At 43.7% G+C, this 22,453-nt stretch overlaps 1 protein-coding gene and 1 long non-coding RNA gene across 5 annotated transcripts in view; one reads left to right on the forward strand and one right to left on the reverse strand.

Annotated features, from left to right (window-relative positions):
- The window catches only part of LOC140398446 (uncharacterized), a 39,209-nt gene that overhangs the window by 14,070 nt on the left and 2,686 nt on the right, over positions 1-22,453 (reverse strand). Inside the window, exons 1-2 of one of the 4 annotated variants that reach the window (XR_011937488.1) lie at positions 13,624-13,991; positions 8,636-9,252 (exon numbers count right to left, since the gene is read on the reverse strand). The exons of 1 other annotated variant lie outside the window; for it this stretch is intronic. This is a non-coding gene — a long non-coding RNA (uncharacterized lncRNA). Of the gene's footprint in view, positions 1-8,635; positions 9,253-13,623; positions 13,992-22,453 lie in introns of those variants that run through there. 2 more of the 4 variants (XR_011937489.1, XR_011937487.1) reach the window with 2 other exon arrangements.
- LOC140398445 (homeobox protein DLX-6-like) lies at positions 14,698-22,126 on the forward strand. Its single transcript, XM_072487140.1, has 3 exons — positions 14,698-15,192; positions 15,979-16,172; positions 19,731-22,126. The coding sequence occupies exons 1-3, from the start codon at positions 14,892-14,894 to the stop codon at positions 19,980-19,982; spliced, it is 747 nt and encodes a 248-aa protein (XP_072343241.1). The 5' UTR covers positions 14,698-14,891; the 3' UTR covers positions 19,983-22,126.

The following is a 22,453-nucleotide window of genomic DNA, read 5'->3' on the forward strand; positions in this document are numbered from 1 at the left end:
GGTGGACAGGGAATATTCAAGGGTGCCCACCGTGGAGGGATTGGCGAGGAGGAAAAGGTTTCAGGGGCAATTTGACAGGCTGACAACGGCGAGGGCGGTAGGGCAACTGCGTAGGGCAAGAGGAGTGCAATACGAGTATGGGGAGAAGGCGAGCCGCATGCTGGCGTACCACCTGCAGAGGCTGGCTGCGTCCAGGGAAATACTGAAGATCCGGACTGGGGCTGGGGATGTGGTGTCAGAGCCAGAGAAGATAAATGAGGCATTTAGAGAGTATTACCAGGGACTTTATGAAGCAGACCCAGGAGGAGAGGAAGGGGACATGGGGTGGTTTATGGATGAGCTGGAATTTCCCCAGGTGGAGGAAGCAAAGAGGCAGGTGTTGGAGGAGCCCCTGGGGCTGAGGGAGGTGCTGGATAGCATCAGGGGTATGAAGTCGGGGAAGGCCCTGGGCCGGATGGGTACCCGGCAGAATTTTATAAGGAATTTGAGGCGGATCTGGCACCACATCTGTTGGGGGAGTTTAATGAAGCACTGGAGAAGGGGGAGTTGCCGGAGACGATGAAGCAGGCAGTAATCACACTAATCCCCCAAAAAGGGAAGGATCCGGTGGAATGTGGGTCATATAGACCCATATCACTATTGAATACAGATGTGAAAGTATTGGCTAAGTTGTTGGCGGGGAGGATGGAGAATTGTGTCCCAGGGGTGGTTGCAGGAGATCAACAGGCTTCGTGAAGGGCAGGCAGCTCGCAAGTAATATAAGATGGCTGTTGAATGTTGTGATGAATCCGTCGAGAGCTCTGGTACCAGAGGTGGTGGTGTCTATTGACGGGGAGAAAGCATTTGATCGGGTGGAGTGGCGGTACTTGTTTGAAGTTTTGGGAAGGTTTGGGTTTGGGCCAAGATTTGTGGCATGGGTGCAGTTGCTGTATGTGGCGCCAAGAGCGAGGGTGAGGACGAATGATATGAGCTCACGAAGCTTTGACTTACACAGGGGTACGAGGCAGGGGTGCCCGCTGTCGCCGCTGCTGTTTGCGCTGGCCATAGAGCCATTGGCGATGGCTCTCAAGGTGTCGGCAGAGTGGCACGGGATAATAAGGGGACAGAGGGAGCATCGGGTGTCGCTCTATGCCGATGACCTCTTGCTGTATGTTTCGGATCCGTTGGAGAGTATGGGAAGGATTATGGGCCTGTTGGGGTGGTATGGAATGTTCTCGGGATACAAGCTGAATGTAGGGAAAAGCGAGGTATTCCCGGTGAATGAGCTGGCACAGTGGGCTAATTTAGGGGGGATGCCATTTACGGTAGCGAGGGATAGGTTTAGGTACTTGGGGATTCAGGTAGCGAGGGAATGGACGGGGCTCCATAAGTGGAACTTAATGAGGCTGGATCTTAAGAGGTGAGATACACTGCACTTAACGTTGGCGGGGAGGGTCCAAGTGGTGAAAATGAATATTCTGCCGAGGTTCTTGTTTATCTTTCAGGCTCTCCCGATCTTTATACCAAAGGCCTTTTTTCGGAAAGTGGACACAATCATCTCTGACATTGTATGGGCGGGGAAGGTGCCGAGGGTGGGGAGGACCCTGCTACTGAGGCAGAGGCAGCAGGGGTGGTTGGCGTTGCCAAACTTGCTTCAATATTATTGGGCGGCGAATGTGGACAAGGTGTGGCGGTGGTGGGAAGGAGAAGGGGTAGAGTGGGTTGGGATGGAACAGGAATCTTGTAAGGGGTCTAGTTTGAGGGCTATGGTGATGGCAGCATTGCCAATGGCTCTGAGTGGGTATTCAGGGAGCCCGGTGGTGCAGTCCACGGTGAAGATATGGAATCAGCTGAGGAGGCATTTTAGGGTGGAAGGGATGTCGGTGCTAACGCCGCTGTGCGAGAATCATGGGTTTGAGCCGGCGGTGATGGATAGTGTATACAGGAGGTGGAGGGAGGTGGGGCTGGTCAAGGTGAGGGATTTGTATTTGGAGGAAGAGTTTGCCAGTCTGGAGGAGCTAAGGGTGAGAGTAGAGCTGCTGAGGGGTAGTGAGTTCAGATATCTACAGGTTAGGGACTTTTCGAAAGGTCTGGAAGGGGTTCCCTAGATTGCCGGGATACACCCTGCTGCAGCGACTGCTGCTTCAGGATGTGGAAGGGGATATATGTAAGTGGCTGGGGGAGCAGGGAGGCGTGCGGGTGGTGAAGATCAAGGAGAAATGGGAAGCGGAGTTTGGAATGAGATCAATTGGGGAGTATGGAGTGAGGCACTGCGAAGGGTAAACGGGACCTTCTATTGTGCAAGGATGAGCCTCATATAGTTTAAGGTGGTGCACAGGATGCATGTGACTCAGGCGAGAATGAGTGGGTTCTTTCAGGGGGTAGCAGATGAGTGTGAGAGGTGTGAGCAGGGGCCAGTGAATCATGCACACATGTTTTGGGGTTGTGAAAATTGGGAAGATTCTGGGTGGGAGTGTTCGCGGTCTTAGCCAGGATAGTGGAGGAGGGAGTGGACCCGGACCCATTGGTGCCGATATTTGGGGTTTCAGAGAAGCTGGAGCTCATGGAGCGGAGGAAGGCCGATGTCTTGGCCTTCGCCTCTCTGATTCTACGGAGACGAATTTTGCTGGAGTGGCGGTCGGCATCGCCACCGGGGGTAGCAGCATGGTTGGGTGAAATGTATGACTTCCTGCGGTTAGAGAAGTTAAAGTATGAGTTAAGGGGCTCAGCGGGGGAGTTTGAGAAAAGGTGGGGGATGTTTGTGACCGTGTTTGAGGCGGAGTTCGTCGTAGGGGGGTGGGGGGCGGGGGGGGGGGGGGGGTGGTGGTGAGGGGGGGTTGAAAAAGGAGGAAAATCTGTACAAAATATATAGTTGATTATTGGGAAGAATGTTACCCGGGGTTTTTATTTACTGTAACATAGAACATAGAACATAGAAAATACAGCACAGAACAGGCCCTTCGGCCCACGATGTTGTGCCGAACCTTTGTCCTAGATTAATCATAGATTATCATTGAATTTACAGTGCAGAAGGAGGCCATTCGGCCCTTTGAGTCTGCACCGGCTCTTGGAAAGAGCACCATACCCAAACTCAACACCTCCACCCAACACCAAGGGCAATTTGGACATTAAGGGCAATTTATCATTGGCCAATTCACCTAACCCGCACATCTTTGGACTGTGGGAGGAAACCGGAGCACCCGGAGGAAACCCACGCAGACACGGGGAGGACGTGCAGACTCCGCACAGACAATGACCCAAGCCGGAATCGAACCTGGGACCATGGAGCTGTGAAGCAATTGCGCTATCCACAATGCTACCGTGCTGCCCTTAAGAACAAATAAATCTACACTATATCATTTTACCGTCATCTATGTACCTATCCAATAGCTGCTTGAAGGTCCCTAATGTTTCCGACTCAACTACTTCCACAGGCAGTGCATTCCATGCCCCCACTACTCTCTGGGTAAAGAACCTACCTCTGATACAAGTTTGAATAAAATGCGTTTTTTCAACAAAATTGTTATTAACTAATATATACCAAGGTAACACTGCCTGTTTCTCCCCGCACTTCCATGCATGTTTCTCAATGTCCTGTGATTATGCCACAGTCATTAATGTTTAATGTGAATCTCAATCACTTATAAATATCACAAACCACTGCAAGCAAAAAGGACACAAATCTGAGTGAAGATAATTGCTACATTTCATGGAGTATTAACAGAATTATGAAACACTCTCAAGCGATCTTAAGGTAGTCTTAGGGGTTTGAGTGATCAAAGTGCTTTAACTTTCACATTTGTGGTTTTATGTCAATTGAATTGCTAAATCACATCACTTCCTGTAACCATCACAAGGTTTATGTCATTCTCTGTCTAACAATTTATTTGTTAGCAAAGTTTTTATCCTGTATATTCTTATTCAGTTATCACACCCCCAAGTGACTTCATAATTCCTTTAACTCTACTCAAATATGTATTCTAAATTCATTCATTACTGTAGGAACATGGAGATATCAGTTTATAAATGAATATTTATTTAACTAATATAGTATGCCCCAATCTTCAAATGACATGAGCAGAAATGACCTTATTGATAATATGCCTGAATATATCATTTTTTGTTAAATGTGTTCGACTGGTATGAAAATGCAACGTGCTTTGAAAATATTAAATGAGCTAAAACAATTCTACCTAAAATATTTACTCAAAAGTCAAAACAGCAGGAATCACATGTATGAATATAGTTGTTCAAAAGCTTTTATTCTCCAAGAATTAATTAAGGGAATGGGTTGAAATGAGTCATGGATTGCAATATAATATAGGTGGATTATTACTAGGAGAATGTCTTTTGAGGTTAAAATGATCAGCCCATTTGATTCAGTTAGCATTTCATGATTAAAATATTGTCTATTATATACCTCCGAAACAAGATTTTAGTGTATTTAAAGCCGAAGTAGAGTCTCCTTCTGTTTTTAATGGGTTTGAAGCCTTTACCTGGGGTTATTGGCTTTCTAACTTAGGCAGTGTGTGGCGTAACAGTAGTACGGACAATGGAAAATCTTCGCTGAGTGAGAATAAAATGCCCAGAGGACGATCCGACTTGGTTTGAAAGGAATATATGTCTACGTATCGAAAACTTCAAGAACACTGATGAGTCTAAAGCAAAGGACCGAGGATGGGGGGTGCGGTGGGGGGGGGGGCGATTACTCTGAGCATGAGCATCCTCCAAAAATATGGTTACCTGTACAGGTGACACAATTCATTGCTGCTCAGGGATGGTTAACACGTGATGTTGGAATGTCATCATGGTCGTTAAGAGGAATATGTGCATACTGGTTGGCGGCCACCGCACATTTTGTTTAGGATACATGAGCTGAATCATCATAATTCAATTGCTCCCGTGCTACTCACAATCGTGCGCATATAATGTGGGCAGTGTTTGCACAAATCTTTAAGGATCCACGCTTGCACCGCACTCTCTGAATGCACAATAATGGATTCCTGATGAACTGCAAGAACTGTCACAAGTTGAAGATCATTATGTGCCCCAGGCATTGAAAGCAGGAGTGGATATAGAAATCCCAATTGCTATTTTTGATTTACCGCTATCTGCTACTTTCCCAAATGGTATTGTCTTATTTTATGGCCGCTTAGAATGAAAATAGAACGGAAAACAGACGACTGGACCATCAGTGATGTGGAGGGGGACGGAGGGGAGCAGTATAGAAAACATGTAACCAGGCAGGTGGAGTAACATTACGAAGAAATTATTCCCAGGTAGGAAATCAACAACGGTGTGTGTAGGTAATCAGATGATCCAACTTGTTCTACTACTTCTGGAGGTGCCAATGTTACACTTGATATTACAAAAATAAACACCCCGCCGAGCAGTACTGCTCATCGATCATCCAAATGTGGCTGAAATTTCAGACGCTGAATGTAGGTTACGTGCTAGTTTCGCTAGGTGTTTGTTGGTGTATGTTGAAAAGGACCTTGATTTAAGAATATTTTTGTACGCGTCTGATCTAGATGAAATGCACGCGGTTCAATCGGTATAATGGGGTGGGCGGGGTTATTATACCGATTGAACTGCGTGTACATTTCATTCAGATCAGACGTGTACAAAAATATTTTTTTCGGGTTTAGTGTCGAGAACCTGCTCTCCCTCTCCCCCACAGAGTCGCGCCACGGTGCAAACATTGAATGCAGGGCCCATCGAGACCTTCAATGGCGCATATAATTCTGTTACTTTCCTTCTGCCCCATCCAATGCTTTATTAGACTGATCGAAGCTGCTGTGACCGTTGCTATTATGCACAATGTATTGATGACCTGAACTCGCTTGCTTTTGAAGAAATGTTTTGATATTCCCATTTGAACTGTGTAAAAATAACCCCCGCCCCCAAAAACAAAATCCAGATTTGTAATAAAACAACGTTTAGCGGCCACTTCACATGCTGATGTCTTGTAAGAAAACCGAATCAAAAATAAGGTTGGATTCATTTTGCAAATTGATAGGGTATAGGAGCAACTAGGGGGCAGTCACAGTTTGTGTCTTAGGAGATTTGACTTAATGACCGTGGAAAGCAGCCGAGCTCATAATAACAATATTTATTGTCACAAGTAGGCTTACATTAACACTGCGATGGAGTTACTGTGAAATTGAACCCGTTTTTCATCAAATGTGATGGAATTGGAATTAAACTAGACACGAGTGACCAGTCAGCAAATGTCACAAACACACTTGAAATTTGATTTGTCCGTTTTTTTAAAAAATGTTGCTAAGATCATGACCTTCCCGATAAAGGCTTACAAAGGTGTGTGTGTATGTGTGTGTGTGTGTGTGGGTGGGGGGGGGGGGGGGGGGGGTTAAGACAGATGAAGACACTGAACGAATTCTGTCCAGTAACAAGAGTGCCTGTTGTGTGTCCCAGCTGCTGTGTTGCTATTTACACTTCCCGTTACTAATGATGAACGTGGTTGCCCATCCTATTTATTGACACAATTGCAACCCAGGGAAGAACATCAAGAAAGCATGACGGTCGTCACATGGGTAAACCTTGACAAGAGTGAAACTGCAAAGTTCGTAAAACGTGACTCCGGTGAGAATATCGGTGAAGAATTCGCTGGTCTCGCCAAAATCAAAATGAGTCACTGGGCAAGCAGGGACTCTCTCTCTCTCTCGTTTGAATCGCCGGGATTTCTCAGCCAATTGCCATTCGCTTCAGCAAGGGCCAAGGCAAAAGAGTCATCAGAAATGGCGGGAGCGGAGTGGTCCTGAATCGTCCACAACAACTGCAGGATTAAGTAACTCCCCTTGCTGTCCTCACTTAACTCCAAGCCTGCAAGTTTAAACACATCTCGTGGTTATGTGATAGTTGGCCACTCTCCAGTACCACAAATGTAATAGTGAGAAGTAGAAAAAAAACCCACTGACGTTCCAAAATCAGCAGCCAAAAAATAAAATGTTAATTTTCTATTTTGCGAATAGGCGCGAGTGAGATTTCATTTAGCAGAGGGTACGCTGTGCCGTGTTTAGATTCTTTTACACGAATTGAAACTCGAATTTGATTATATGTTTGCTTATGGGCTGTTATTTGTAAACTACAGATCAAAGGTGCTGATTAGGAGGTGAACAATACATTAATGTTAATAATACGTTAAGGTTAACAAAACCATTGTGAGCGCTCCGTTATTTGAAGTAGAAAATTAAAACATTAAATAATAACATGATGGGCTGAGCAGCAGTGTTTGCGGTCTTCGGTGGATGGCTCGTGTTTTGGTGTAATTAAAAATACAAATTAAGGTATTAAAATTTGGGGTGACGAAATTACCGACAGAATGTTTAGAACGACAAAACAGAGTCACTGCGACTCGAGTTTCTCTGAATGTAAGTCTTGGGTGAAGATGGAATGAAATTCGTTCGTCTCGAGGTTTTTTTAAAATAATGTATTTCAGAATGAATTGCGAAGCAGTGTAACAGCCAAAGCTGGCTCGCAAGTTGGGAAGCGTCATGCCCATTGAATCTGAAGAGGCTTTTTAAATGTTGTAATCGCCGCAAGTGGCAGCTGCGCTTTGTTTATTGCTGTTAAATAGTTCAGGCTGATGCACTCGAGGATTATAGTCATTTTTGTGCCGTCAGATAATGCTCACTGCAGCTGAGTAACACTGGCGGAATCCAGTGTTCCAGAGAAATCGTGGTGAATCAATTGGAAATGTCCCCTCCATCTCCCCTAACAAGACAAACGGACTTGCCGGTTTAATAAGTGTTGCTTGCTTGGAATGGTCAGGTTAAAATGGGTTCCAGTCTGCAATCTTAACAAAAACAGCTGTTAAAAACCCAGTGCTACGAAGCAAGTGATACCAACTGAAGACTGATAGGAAATGAACCGACCGACATCACCATTAAGAGCTCTAATTAAATTTGTTGTCTCATTTACAAGCAAAGACTCGTTTAATGACTCGAATAATTGGATTCTATTTGTCAAACTCCAATTCGTGTTTTCCGCTATACTGAGAGAAAAGCCCCCAATAGTTTCGAACGTGTTTCTGTGATGGACAGACATTCCCACTCAAACCTGTTCAAACCTTTGAACTTTCTTTGTGGCTCGGGCTGTGAGGTGACTGGACCGGTCACCTGTTTAGCGCAGCGCTTCTCCTTTTTATTCCCTCTTCAAGTGGCCAAAAACCTGGCGCTTCAGGTAAAATGATGTCCAAGGCATGTAGTGCATTGTCAGGCAAAATAATTGCCCACCATGTTTTTAAGGCAAGGGTCCGCTTACTAGATTTATTAATGCACAAATGCAATGTTTGACAAACTGCACCACCAACCAGTTCAAAAGGACGTTTACGGATTTCATATTAGGCATTTAAGTCACGGTAGTTAGCCAGTTTTATCAAAGGCGTGCGTGTTGTCAATTTACACTCCTATTTTAAATGTGTTAAACGACCAGGTTATTTGCATTAGATCAGACGGTATATCCTAAGCAAATATTGCACCCGCAGAGTTCAGTTTTCAAAGAACAAGCAGCTACAAGTGAGAATGATCTAAACTTGATCAATTTTTGAGACGATTAAACATGATTGTTCCCAGCGAAGGATTGTAAAAAAAAAAATCCCTGTTATACAGTTGGTGTTGTTATTCATTGCAACTACCTAATGAATACTGCAGCATAGCCAAACGTTTACAGTTGGAAGTGAGCGGCTGCTTTGGATTTTTTTCCCTCTCGTGTCATTGTATATCCAACTCCGTAATTTTCCTTAAGCCAAGGTTGCCCACTTTAACTTGACTCTGGCAATATAAACCATATTTATCTTGATTAAAGAGCAGTATCTGGTTTTGTGCATTAAGAGAACCCTCTCTTGCCCAATCAAAAAGTACAGTTTCTTAAGCGGGTCTGAATAGGGCATTGATTATTTATGCCCATCTTACACCATTGCTTGTTGGTCGTGTTTTTAAAACATATTCGTTTCGAAGTCGTGCAGTGGGGGTGTTGAGACGCCGGGATGTCTGCACTGACGTTCCCCTGTCTAGTTATTAGAGCTCCTCTCCTTCTATTACTCCACAGTGAAGCGTCAGCCTCCGATTCATGGCTCCAGGGCTCGCCTTTGTTCTTCCTCTATCCATAATTATAGCTTTTAAAAGAGGGTACCTTTCCTTTTCTCGGTGCTTCTCCGTGTTATGACAACCACTTTGAATTGTCACCAAATGATTTACGTCTCTCTCTGCGCGGTTTGCTAATCCAGCGTTTAAAACTTGTGTTTTTGCAAATCTAAGAAAGTATTAAAAAATGAACAAACACAAAAGTGAATGTTAGCGAAAAGATGCTTTTCGATAATTACGAAACAGTCCCTCCTTATTTTTCTTGTCAGATTGTAATGGGAATTTGGTTTTTAAAAAGTGACATGTGGAGCATGCATTTGGGGGAACTCTAATGTTATTTCAGTGCATTTGTGCGGGTCTCGTATATGGGTGAAAGTATTGACGTTGTTATCTGATTTGATTGCCTGCTCCTTCAATAGGACCATGACACGGTGATATGTGTTAAAATTAGATTGATAGGTCGGTTTAATGACTTGATGTAAACGAGTTTGCCTACATCAGCGAGCGTATGTTAATCGTCTCTGTAACGCTGGATTCAAACACAGTTTGCGAGCAGAAGTACAGTCAATGTGCATCTCCACCAATGTATACATTTCCAAACTAGGGTGTGCAACTGAATTGCGATTAAGAATAGTTTTATTCGTGGGGACGCAAGTTCAGCAATGGCCACTGCAACTGTTCCAATAAATTACTAAGCGAATATTAACTAATTATGAAGGTTTATCCTTTGAATTTTTTAAAACCATTACCCCACACTTCGCCAAAAACAGTTCTTAAAGTACATACTTAAAGAAATAACATTTCTTGGAAGATATTTCTTTCATAATCACTGATTTCATAGACCTCTAAACGTGTTTCGGCCAGACACTCTCAGCTCAAACGTTACTGGAGTCTTCCTTCTATGATCTATATAGTATTCGGGAATTTGGAATTGAACCTTACAATGTTTTACAAGGTTTGGGGTTCTGCTTACTTTACATCTTAATAAGCTGTTAGCGAATAAATTACTAAACACCTTTATTCGGCGTTCGTTGATGCCCAAGACAATATAGACCCCACAAAACGGTCCCACATGTACCGATCAATTGGGCAGGACCAGACCTCGCTAGGATGTTCTCTGCCATTACGTGAGCACATGTTATGCCTTGAAAACTGAACCAAACAATTGAATTGGACCGCCACTTCCAAATGGCTCAGAATTGAGCTTAATTATTGCCTCGAGTTTGCTTTTCGCCAATTATTTCATCTTGTGTCAGAAATAGGTTTTAGAATCGATACATGAGCATCTCAATCTTTGATAGTATATGCACAGCAAGCGGCAGAGTTATTGGTTAACTAACCTTTAAAGGAAAAAGTTATGAAAATGCCTTAATGTTCATATTTACCGCTGCATTTAGTGTACAGAGTAACATTCGATGAATTGTACACCAGAGTGGCAATACCCCTTTGGATTGAATCACGTGAGCGGCTATACCTGCTCAGAGCAAAGAAACATGACAACTGTACTGCAGAAATTGCTTGCTATCTAAAAAGATCTCCCCAAGATCTCTAGTACTAGTACTGTGTCTGGACCCCAGCTGTAAAGCACGTTGGTTAGTCAAGATTTGCAACCCATACTCCACGTTTTCAATTATTGAGTCAAAATAATATTTTGGCCAAAAATGGAAAGAGGGTCCTATATTTTTTTTAAGGTGATAATGTTAAATTTATTTCAAAGTATCAATAAACAGCTGATGAAACACTCCCGGCGCACAAAGCTTGTAACTTTCACAGTCTGCTGAGGACCTGTTTACACAACAACCTGTACAAGTTATTTGGAAAAGTAACGTTCTTTTTTAGCGTGGGTTTACCACAAACAGCATCTGGGCACAAGGGGAGGGAGGGTCATTTTGATAATCAGTTGTTAACCCAAGAAGCATGTCTTCCAGAATACTAGCTAATGTGAAAACTCTCTCACACACACACATACATGCAATGCTGCTTTCAATACAGAGTTAAACAAAATGTTTTCATTCAGAATGGATTTAACCAAGGTGAGAAATCGCATTTCGACACATTTGAGATGATGTCCATGTATCTTATGGATATAAGGAAGGCTTAAGACATTTTAGCCAGCTGTGTGTGAGTGCCTGTTTTGCTAAACGGATTCTGATTTTATTTCCATATCAGAATAACTGAGATTGTCCCGGAGAGAATGTCCATTATTTGGTTGTTCTGTCCATAATATGCATTTTCCCTATCCACTAAAATGCGTTGGGTATTTCATCCCGAGATAAATACAGGGCGTGCTGGAACACTGAAATAAATACGGAGAATGCTGAAAATACTCAGCAGGTCTGGCAGCATCTGGCAGCCCTGTCGACAAGTCATAGGCCAGAAACGTGAACTCGACTCCTCTCTCCACAGATGCTGCCAGACCTGCTGGGAATTGGCAGCCTTTCCGCTTCCCCAGCACCGAGAACTCTGGGTTAAATAGGTGTGACCGCAGACTGCACACCTCCAGAGGTGAATTCAAGATGAGAAAGCGCAAGTAGTAATATCAGGGGACCCTCAAGACACTTGTTCACATTTAACTGGACCTCCTTGGAAAATGATTTGAAAAAAACCTTTCCCAGAACGACTTAAGTGACTCCCGGTACATACAAAATAGCAAGTGTTTTTTTTCGCTGCATCAACCGCAGAAATGAATTCTTTGGCGGCAAGCGACACAGCCCTAAGTTGACAGAAGGTAGAATTGCCTCTTCGCATCCACAATCTTTGCTGTCATTTATTTTTGGCGAGCGCCACATCGGTACAGACGCTCCGTTATCGTGCCAGTTTGATTCTGAAAATAATGCGCGCCTTCCTTTTAATTATAACCCGTGCTTCTCATTCGACCAGCTTCCGATTTGGAGTGAATAATAGTGCAGCTTTCCCAATTCGCCTCGAGTTTATATTTTAGATTTTTTTTATTTAAAAAAATAAATAATCTGAAAGCAAGCAGAATTAGCCCCAATTTTCCCAAACTGGTTGCACCTGTTATATAATTAACTATTTAACAGCTCGCCTCTCTCTTTCTCTAGATAACAAAAAGATCTTTTCTTTCTCTGACTTTGAATGGCGCGTCCTGGTACATTTGGTAGCTGCAAATCATCTTCCCAGCAGGGGAAAGTAAACGTACAGTACGGAGCGAGATTTTCCCAATGAGCGGCTTATTCAGGCTGCACAGATCAGGAGTAATTACGGATCCGCTAGGAGGCAAAAATTGTTAAATACTGACTACACCCCGCGGCGTTCTTTTATTTTACAAAGCAATTTAAAAATAGCGCTAGAAGCTGGGAGATAACAGAGAGAGAGAGAGGTACAGAGCAACGCTTGCTTCCTTACAAGAGCAAAAATAAAATGTCTCGATTGACTGAGGTTTGCTCGTGTGTGTCAAAAAATTCACCTGTTCTCGCTGGAGCTAAACCTTGCTCCGCGCCTCACGTTGTGTTTCCGGATTTCTGGGGGAAACTGTCAGTATTCAGCCGGGAAAAGGCGAGGCTTGTGATTGTAAGAGGATTTATTTTTTAATGTTCGCTCTCCACATCGTGAAGACCTACTCAGAGGGTGAAAAATCACAGAGGGCCAGCAGAAAATAAACTATATCCTGGACGGTGGGCAGCAATCTCCGTGTTACTTTTATTCTGCGCGCTAAATAAAATAATTAAATAATCAGATTTGAGACTATATATGTGTGTGTGTGCAGCCAGCACGTCAGAAGGAACAATCCCTCTGTCGGAAAATAGATTCTAATCAGATTAGCTCGCCTCCTAACTGTGTTTAGGAATCAATAGCTCTCGGTGTGGGACTGCTGCTCGTTTTTTGTTTAATTGAATAAAATAAATTTGATGCAGCAACCGACTTTTTTTTTCTTCATTGTTAACGAGACTGGCTTTCATGCGCATATCGTATTGTACATTTCTCAGGGACATCAGGAGATCGGATTTCTTTCTCGCGTGTTGCACACCAAGGTTAGCAAGCATTGCAAACAAAGAAATTCTCAGCTTCTCCACATGCCTTCCAACACCTTTGAACTCTCGTCATAGGATGGAGGGAGGCAAGGTAAAGGCTTCATTTATTCAGAGCCGTCACCCAGAGCTGTCACAACGCTTCCCTATTCATCATCTTCCACTGACACGTGTGTCTATATTAAAAAAATTTTTGGGGTTTTTTTTAAATAACTCACTGACAATTCGTTCATTCTGTGTGCAAACATCGTTTTCAGCAACCCCCCCCCCCCCCCCGTATAACCCTAACCCCCGTCGCCTTGACAATATAATCGGCTCGTTGGAATTAGATTGGGGAGGGGGGGCTATGTCAACACTGACCCGCCAAACACCCGTTAAATGTGTGACAGAAGCCAGTCGGAATCTCGCGGTGACAACAGAGATTTTTTTTGTTTGTTTACAAATGTACAGAAATTTGCAAAACCAGCTTAACTTTGAACAAAATTCCGGGAATTGCTCCATGACATCAATATTCAACAACATGATCGATACCCGTGCGCGTTTTCTCTGACCTGGACGAGATCCCTGCTGGTGTTTATACCGGGCGTTTCCTATCGCAAGCTGGACAGGTAGTGGTTTGGTGAGAGCGCCAGACAGCTCGCCGCTTGTGACAGGACTAAAGACATTCACACGGGAGTTGAAATGGGTATCACATGAGAATCTCTTTTCCAACGCCGCATTGATTAGCAGATAGCGAGAGAGGGGGAGAGAGAGAGAGCGAGCAGATATCATTGAGGGATGAGGTATAAGGTAAATGTCCGAAATCACACTTTTAAAAAAATGCAACTTTCTTCGCATCCGTTTATAAGGTGTGTGTGGAATCCGCCCCTAGAGTGATGTAGCAGATAAAGGTCCAGCTCAAGGAACATCACGTCACTTTAACTTGTGGGGTGCACTTTGATCCGTGGCCATTAAAAAATATATATATATATATGTAAAAAGAGAGGTTGGTCTTTCGTCACGCTGCAAGGCAGGAGTGGGAGGAATTTCAAACGCCAACTTTTCAGAGATCGCCGCGATTGCGACTCTGAACGTTTGCTAGATTGTATTTCCCCACCCCCTCGGTTACTGCAACCCCCCCCCCCCCCCCCCCCCCCCCTTTGGTCCGCTGCCCCTCACAACCAACCTCGACTTGCGGGCTGACCGAAGGGCACCTTTCCGGTGATTGCTCCAGCTCTGGAGATACACCGAGTGTGTTTGTTTACCAGACTCAGTGTGTGTGTGTTTTTGCGGGGCACGCCATTGCCGCGCGCATGAAACAATTCCATCGCATGTTGCAACGTGTTTGCGAAATTGTCTGCTCATTATTTCGGCTGGGCTGGCTCCGCCGATGGAGCTGCAGCTTTCATTAACTGATTCTAATTAAAGTTAATTAGGATCGCCGCCGGCCCAGTGATGTAATACGCCCTTCGTCCAATCACACGGCAGGAGACAGCCAATTGGACGTGTTTGCATATCAGATCCATATGCATGAAGCAGCCATGCAAATCCAGAAGTTTTCCTGAATTTCACGGGGAATTCTCTCAACTTAACCCCCCCTCCCCCCACCCCGATTTATTTTCCCCTCTCTCTCCCCCCTTCTTCCCCCCCCCCCTTTTTTCACTCGGGCATATACAAGTGGGAAGTTCGCCTCTACCTGGGGAAAAAAAAACTGAGGAGAAGACGGCTGTGGATTTGGTGGGCGATCGGCCTCTGTGTCAGTTTCATGTTGCGCGTCAATTTCTTGTCAATCTCCTGCACCCCTGGTAATTCCTAGTCGGTCCCGTGCACTTCCTCCTTAATGATGACTATGAGCGCGATGGCTGACGGTCTGCTAGGACCAGACTCGTCCAAGTCGGCCTTTCTGGAGTTTGGACACCCGGCGCAGCAGTCATCCCCTGGCATGTCCCATGGACACTATCCGGTGCACGGCTTGCACACGGGCGGACACGCGCAGCACGATGGCTCCTACTCGGGCGCCCCTTCCTACGGCAGATCACTGGGTTACCCGTACCCCAGCCCAGTTAGCAATCACGCACCCAATCCGTACATGCCCTACCAGAACAGCAGCACGTTGGGGCACACCAGGTTAGACGACACAGGTAAGCAAGAGCGGCTCGGACACCCAGCTTCACGTTGTTCGAATTGTTTATTGTTCTTTTTTTGTTGAAATACGAGATGGCTTTACACCGGGGCTGGCTTCTATCGCCATTCTGTAACCCAGTCACGGGAGGGAGAGAGAAAAAAAGAACCCCCCTTTTGAGAAGAGTGCAGCGCCGAGATTTGAGAGGCCTCGCTGATGACATTACTTATATATTCATAAAAAGATATTTAATTGCGTTCTTTAAATAGACAGCCGCAATTAGGCAGGTCTACTGCTGGAAAATCCTGAGCTGGGTACAGTTCTGTACTGCGCCTGCTGCCGAAACGCTTGAACGGCGCTAGGGCGAAATTGTCCATTGTCTGCCGAGAGATCCACTTTGCTGGGAAATTAAACGACCTCGCAGGACTGAATTGTTACATTGAGCTGTCGAGGGGGAAATGTTACCGACTTGGAAAATAAGACAATTCCATCCATTTCTGCATCGTTTTCTCCCCCTACCCTTCTCCCTAGTTTCAAACGAGTGCCTAAAGCGCATCCCAGCACTTCGATTTTCTAACGTGACTTTGCCTCCGATTCCAGTTCGCATTGTTAGGGCTCTGCGCCTTCATGGGGATCGGCCATTCAAGGCACCAGCAGTGAATATTTATATTTATGTATATTTTAAAATATAGATTTAGAAGAGGGGTTATTTTTTTAAAGGGGGTCGTGATTTTTAAAAATGTGATGCGCCCTAAATTAATTTTCCGATTTTCAACCCCCCCCCCCCACCCCATTCCCTTCCAAGAACACGAGAAAACGACTGTAATCGAAAATGGAGAGATCCGATTGAACGGGAAAGGGAAGAAGATCCGAAAGCCGAGGACCATTTACTCCAGCCTGCAGTTGCAAGCGTTGAATCACCGATTCCAGCAGACACAGTACTTGGCACTGCCGGAGAGAGCAGAGCTCGCAGCCTCTCTGGGACTCACACAGACACAGGTAGGGTGCTGGGCAGTTCTAATTCTTCCCTCTTCGGCATTTGAGGGGGTTCACCTTCCCTCCCGCCTTGCCCGCTGGAGGGGATCGCACATAGGCCATTCTTGTTAGTTTACAAAACCCCGTTGTCAACCACAGCCTCACTTCTCAATATTTCTTTTATTTTTAAACTCAACATTCTGGCTCCTTTAGCATAGCCAGGAAATCGAGCGGTGAGCTGAGTTTTTTTAAAAAATCCCAACAAGAAACACGGCAACCTTCGAATTCCTGTCGGCTTCCAGAGCGATCCCACAGCACTTAAAAGCTGTAATCGACTTCCACATTCCACTGGAATGCAGACCTAACTCCCCCCAGATCAGTTTATTTCGATGACAAGCATGTGCTGCAAAGATGCAAGCAGGAGGTATTTGTACCCAAGCATTGGAGAGCTTAATATAATGGCAGAGGCTAAATTACACGACTTTTTTTGTGTGAAATGCCACTTTTTATTTGGCGCGATGTTTCTGTTTAATCAGCCGCAAGGTGTGCTGAAAAATTCCATGTGATGCAAAAGCCCAAGTTAATTCATTAAACCGCAGGCATCTGAGGGCAAACTCATTGTCTAAGCACCCTCTTTTATGCTAAAGTTAGTTTTAAAATGTTATTTTTCTAAATATATATGCCAAGCGTGGTATACGTATAGGTTGACAATTTTCCAGGAAATTTAATTGTATGATGTTTCAGAGAGCAGAGCGGAGCAGTGCATTTTCAGTGGCTACGTGACTCCTGTCCACTGCCATTTACACAGGGCAGAGGATATTTTAGAAAGGCAACATTTACCTCCTCCAAAATGGCCGCTAGTAATGAAAAGATAGCCCCCTCCAATATTCCCCGTCCATTAGAATGTATTAAATTAACTCCGTGCTGTAGGTAAACGGCACATTGATCTCTCCACACGGTTGAAACCATGGCTGGCTTCATAGTCCCACAGTGAAAGAGTCCATTGTGTCAGGCAGCTCTCTCCCTTTTAAAGCAAATACATTAGAATTTCAATATGTAATTCAAGTATGTTTGTACCAGTGAGCAACTTTCCATATTTTTGTGTCCTTTTTTTTTACGTGTTGAACTTTTTTAAAAATGGAAATGTATATTGAAAACTCCCATATTCCTGGATGACCTGCCTCCCGTTACTAATCGACATGAAGCAAAGCTCCTGCTTTCCTTTTCTCATTTTGCTGTTCTTTGTGTTTCCCGTACTTTCAGTTGAATCCTCGTTTCTGCCAATTGTACATTAAAACGTATTTCGCTTGATCTGACCATTGTAGGATTTCCAGTGTCAACCGGCATTAAATAATGATCCAGAACTGTTAGTGAAGAGGCAATTTAAATGTGCAAGAAACAAAAATATATCTCTGGTAACTATTGGACATCCACATGTGCATATATCTTAGCGAGATAGAGAGAGACAGACATGCAGACAGAGAGAGACAGACAGACAGACAGACAAAGGAAGACAGACAGAGAGAGACACAAAGAGAAAGGGGGACAGATAGAGATAGGGAGGGAGAGAGAGAGGGGAACAGGGACAGGCAGAGAAACACACAGATAAACAGACACACGCACAGAAACGGAGAGACGGGCAGAGGCAAAGCTTTTCATTCGGAAAATTGGGGGGAAAGTCATGATTTAATACCATAAATACATTCCCGCAAAGGAATGATTTGTTTTAATTATCTATTTATATTTTATTCCAATTACTGCTGCTGTACGTAAGTTCTAAAAAAAAAGTAAAATTGCTGTGAACATTTTGTTTCATGTCTTAAAGGACAGGAAACAAAATGTTGCAGGGAATTTAGCGGGTTTTCTAATGTCTGTATAGAACTTTGCGTCAAAACCTCTGAAGCAACCTAAAGAATACCAACCAGAGGAGTTAGAACGTGTCTCGAGACATCTTGTATGTCAAATAATTCGGCAACTTCATACTCAAAGAAAAATAAGTCATTGTAGCCTTTCAAAATATTCGCAATAGTTATGGCTGCAACTGGCCTTCTGTTATATTCAATGTTTGTTGCCCTATCGACCATTTGCCCGAATGGAACTTTTCATGAGTACGGGCAGAGCAGGCAGATAATGTGCCAGCAAGCGGCCCTTTGACATAGGCATTGTGTCTGAATGACAAATGTTCGCTACAGAATCACCAGGTATTTCCACCTAGAAACATAATGAAAATAATGCCTTCATGCAGACAGAGAAGAAAGGCACTAGGAAACGACACATTTCAATGAGATTTTTTTCTTTTAAGTTTGTTACAGATCCCACTGCCCACAAGGAAGTACAGATACTTCACTGAAATATTTAATAGCTGCACGCTGGATAGATCAGTATAAGATAATTTGCAAGCATTCTGCTGTCAAATACTGGTTTATTTCCTAAATTTGGAATATTGATTCAACATGAATCTGTTGGATGAATTGCATGAATCTGTTAGCATCTTTTTTTGTGTGTCCCTGTCTTCTGGCCTGAAGGATTTTGGGGGGGGGGGGGGGGGGGAAGAGGAGTTGGGTTTCACAACCTAAATAATACCAGCCAGAGGAGTTACAACATGTCTCGTGACATCTTGTATGTCAAATAATTCGGCAACTTCTCAAGCAAAAGGGATGTGGGAGAATGTTTATAGTTTTGATGGCAGGCAGGTTAAATCGTCATTCGTCAAATTCCTAAAATGCCACAGGTCTCTGTCTGAGAGGGTACCTTACATTTCAGGTTAAAACCTTACTATCTTTAATTAAGGACCAACATTTTTTTCGCTATCTCTGGTCAATTTCTATGTGAAATTCTAGACTCACATTTTAGTGCCAATCGATGGTTAATTTCAAATCACCAAAACTTTGTGATTGGTCACATCAACTTATAGTTTATTGTGGGTTGAGTGGGCGCCACTTCATACGGACTCAATTTTGTAGGAAGTGTGCAACTCTTATGTGGACGGCAAAATCAGATCTAGCCGTATAACTTACGTTCGAAACCTCCTGGGCCTTATATGTTCGCTTCCTTGTGTCTTTTTGTATGATCATATTGAATGCTCTCCCCCCCCCCCCCACCCCCGCCGCCCAGCGACAGCAACCCAATCCTCTCTATACAACGCGTTGCAAACCCACTCAATTTATTGTCCAGCTTCTACGTGCGATTGCAGTCATTATTTCCTCACGGTCTCCTTTGCAGATGAGCCTGAATGTTCAGGCATCACTGGTTTGACAAGATCATTGGCAAAGGGCTGCAGTGGCCTGTGTGTAGCCTTGTCTATAGAACACATTAGTCCGTCATACGCATTAACAAATGTGAACACGGGTTGCTTTTGCCCACCCCCAATAAAAAAGACAAATGCGTCGAAATCTAAAACGGGAGTCATTTTGAGGGAGTTTTGGCTCCATCACTTGTAAACGGATAAACACTGGTTTATCCATTAAATGAATCGGTCGACTCTCTTGCATATTCTGCATAGCCCAATGCGCCCAGCGCATCAACTCGGAGGTGCAGTAGATGTGTGGGTGCGTTATGTCTTTTTTTTAAATTTTATTTCAGGTGAAAATCTGGTTTCAGAACAAGCGTTCCAAGTACAAGAAGCTGATGAAACACGGTTCCAACGTGCAAGAAGGCGACCACCTGCCCACCTCCGCTGCTTTGTCTCCATGTTCGCCAAATATCCCACCAGCCTGGGACGTTCCCATGCCAAATAAGGGCTCCACTATGCCACCGAACAGCTACATTAACAGTTTTGGGTCGTGGTACCCGCCGCCTCACCAGGACACGATGCCGAGACCCCAGATGATGTGATTGACCAGGAGGGGTACCATCTACCCCTCAAACTTTTGAAACAACAACAACAAAAAATCAGTGTCACATGATTTGAAGTAGTCTTATGGACCAGAAAAGACGACTGATTAGAAATAAGAATGACTTTGTGCTTTCAGTCGTGTCTAAACAGGTTTGTTCTATAACTACAATGGGTATATAGAGTCAAACTCCTCTAATGAGTGAGATACAAGCTTTGTACAATGTTTGGAATTCTATTGGAGAAGTTTGATGCATCTATAATCTACGTTGTGAATTGCAAAAAAGGGACTGATTTTATAGTTGTTCTATTAAACTCAATTTTCGTGTTTTAACAAAACACACTGAATTTATTACTCCAGGATGGAGATCCTTCTTAGTTGGGCAGATTTCATAGGCTGTATTTCAAAGGATTTACTGATAGGTAGTCCCAACTGTATTTGCTTGTATTTTTATTTAAGTACCTAGTTCCAATTTGAACATCAATGTATAATTTGCCCTGTATATCTTCAGTCAGGTAGAGCTGCGGACCACCTGCTTAGTTGAGGAGTATTGCGACTGGAATATTCATATAAAAAAGCAACAAATCTGTATAGTGCAAAGTGAATTTGATCAATTCAAACGCATACAACCGCAGTACTGTGCACACTTGGAACAGAACAGCAAGGCTGGGAATACACAATGGATTGTTGGGTATCTCTAAAAGGGAAAACCGACCGACAGGCCAACGCGCCGGGCTTTGATCCTTGATCAGTAATTCATTTCTGAAACAAAAACAAAAAAATCAGTCCCTCACGCATTACCGTTTTAAAGGTGCTGGGGAAAGGATTGTGTATTTTCAGAGTTTTCACTGCCTGGAAGGGTGGTGGAGGCAGAGACATTTAAGAAGTATTTAGGTGTGCACTTGAGATGCCAAGGCATACAAGGCTATTTGCCTAGTGCTGGAAAATGGGATTAGAATAATTTGGTGGTTGTTCTTGAGCGGGCGCAGACGCGATGGACCGAATGGTCTTTTCTGTCCTGTTGACCTCTAAGGGGAAAGCAGCCTATAGTCATCTAGGACTAGGGCGAGTTCTCTCTTCCAGACCTCATTACTCTATTTCTGTTGCTAAGGAAATACCAGTTTGTTAGCCAACAGTTTCATTTGTCCTGTATAACAATGGAACTGCTTTGGTGGCACTCTTCAAAAAAAAATGTCAATTTTTTATTGAAATCTCCATCCGGGCATGCCATGTGTACAATCGCCCGGCAAAATCGTTGGGTGCAGGCGGGTCGACCATGGTTAACTCCCACATGATAGCTTGTCACCATTTTGAAGGATTAAAAATAACTCGAGGCGATAGTCTCTATACTGGGTCGATCCCACCCGTTTTCTACAGCGAAAAAAAAACATTGCCCACCACGGCCTTCCCCATCCCACCAACGCTCAGAAAATCAACAATACAATGGGTGATTAATGTGGTATGTTGAACAATATGAAATAACCAAGTGGGCGAGCGGGTACTCTTTGAAGTACAGCCTATGTCAGAAAATAAAAGGGTTGTGTTTAGTTCATCCAAGCAATATGAAGGCAAAACATTTCTTGGAGAACAGAGGACCAGAAAACACAGTACGCGTGTGTATATATTGTTAAATTAGTTGTAAATAGTGCATATGTATTATGTTTCATTATTCTAAGTAAAGCAGTGATAACGCGTTCAAAGCATTCTATATCCACCCAGTTCGGATAAACATGGCTACTCAATTTAATAGTACCTTCCTCAGGATTATAGAAACCGGAGTGTGTTAGCATTTTTTTTTAAAAGAAAGAAAAAGCAATGCCGACTTACTGTGGATTTAACTGTAATTATGTGTAAAGGAAAGGCACGATGTTTGCATGTAATTGATCAAACTATTCCATTCATTTCATCTCCCTTCACAACTTCTCGCTTCAATTTCCTTTTGGGTCAAGCATAGATACGAAGCTTAATAGATTTAAAAATATATATATATAAAACATGTATGCGGTCATGTTAAAAAGTGGAGGAAACGCGACTTTCTTTTTTGCATGACCACACTTTGATTTGCCAAGAACTGGTGCATTTCTGGAAATGTTGTTATTTGTCTTTTTTATGATTAAAAAAAAAAACCTGAACTTTTAAAATTGAGCCGTGGTTTCCAGTGTGGTAAGCGAGGGCCTTACCTATGTAGCTATCTCAAGGGCCCTGGGATTTCCTGGGGGTGTGAAGCGAGCTTTAGCTTAGTTGGACCAAGAGCTTGGATGGCAATTTTCCTGCGATACTTTCTTTTCTTTCCAAAGAAACTGAAGAGCTGATGATGATATTAACATGACGACCAGGTACAGTCTTTACTTTTAAAAAAAACTAAAGATACCTTTTCCGTGGGTGTGAAAGATACCTTTTCCGTGGGTGTGTGTGTGGGGGGGGGGGGGGTAGGCCAGATTTATTTTCCATTTAACACTAACCTAAAGTGAC

Source organism: Scyliorhinus torazame, chromosome 21 (genome assembly GCF_047496885.1).
Source record: "Scyliorhinus torazame isolate Kashiwa2021f chromosome 21, sScyTor2.1, whole genome shotgun sequence".
NCBI classification, from domain to species: Eukaryota; Metazoa; Chordata; class Chondrichthyes; order Carcharhiniformes; family Scyliorhinidae; genus Scyliorhinus; species Scyliorhinus torazame.

Bases quoted from the DNA above. Each gene is read 5' to 3' on its own strand.
- LOC140398445 (XM_072487140.1), top strand. From the start codon at position 14,892: ATGATGACTATGAGCGCGATGGCTGACGGTCTGCTAGGACCAGACTCG. The intron at 15,193-15,978 runs GTAAGCAAGAGC...TTCCCTTCCAAG, and splicing joins CACCAGGTTAGACGACACAG to AACACGAGAAAACGACTGTA. The intron at 16,173-19,730 runs GTAGGGTGCTGG...ATTTTATTTCAG, and splicing joins TGGGACTCACACAGACACAG to GTGAAAATCTGGTTTCAGAA.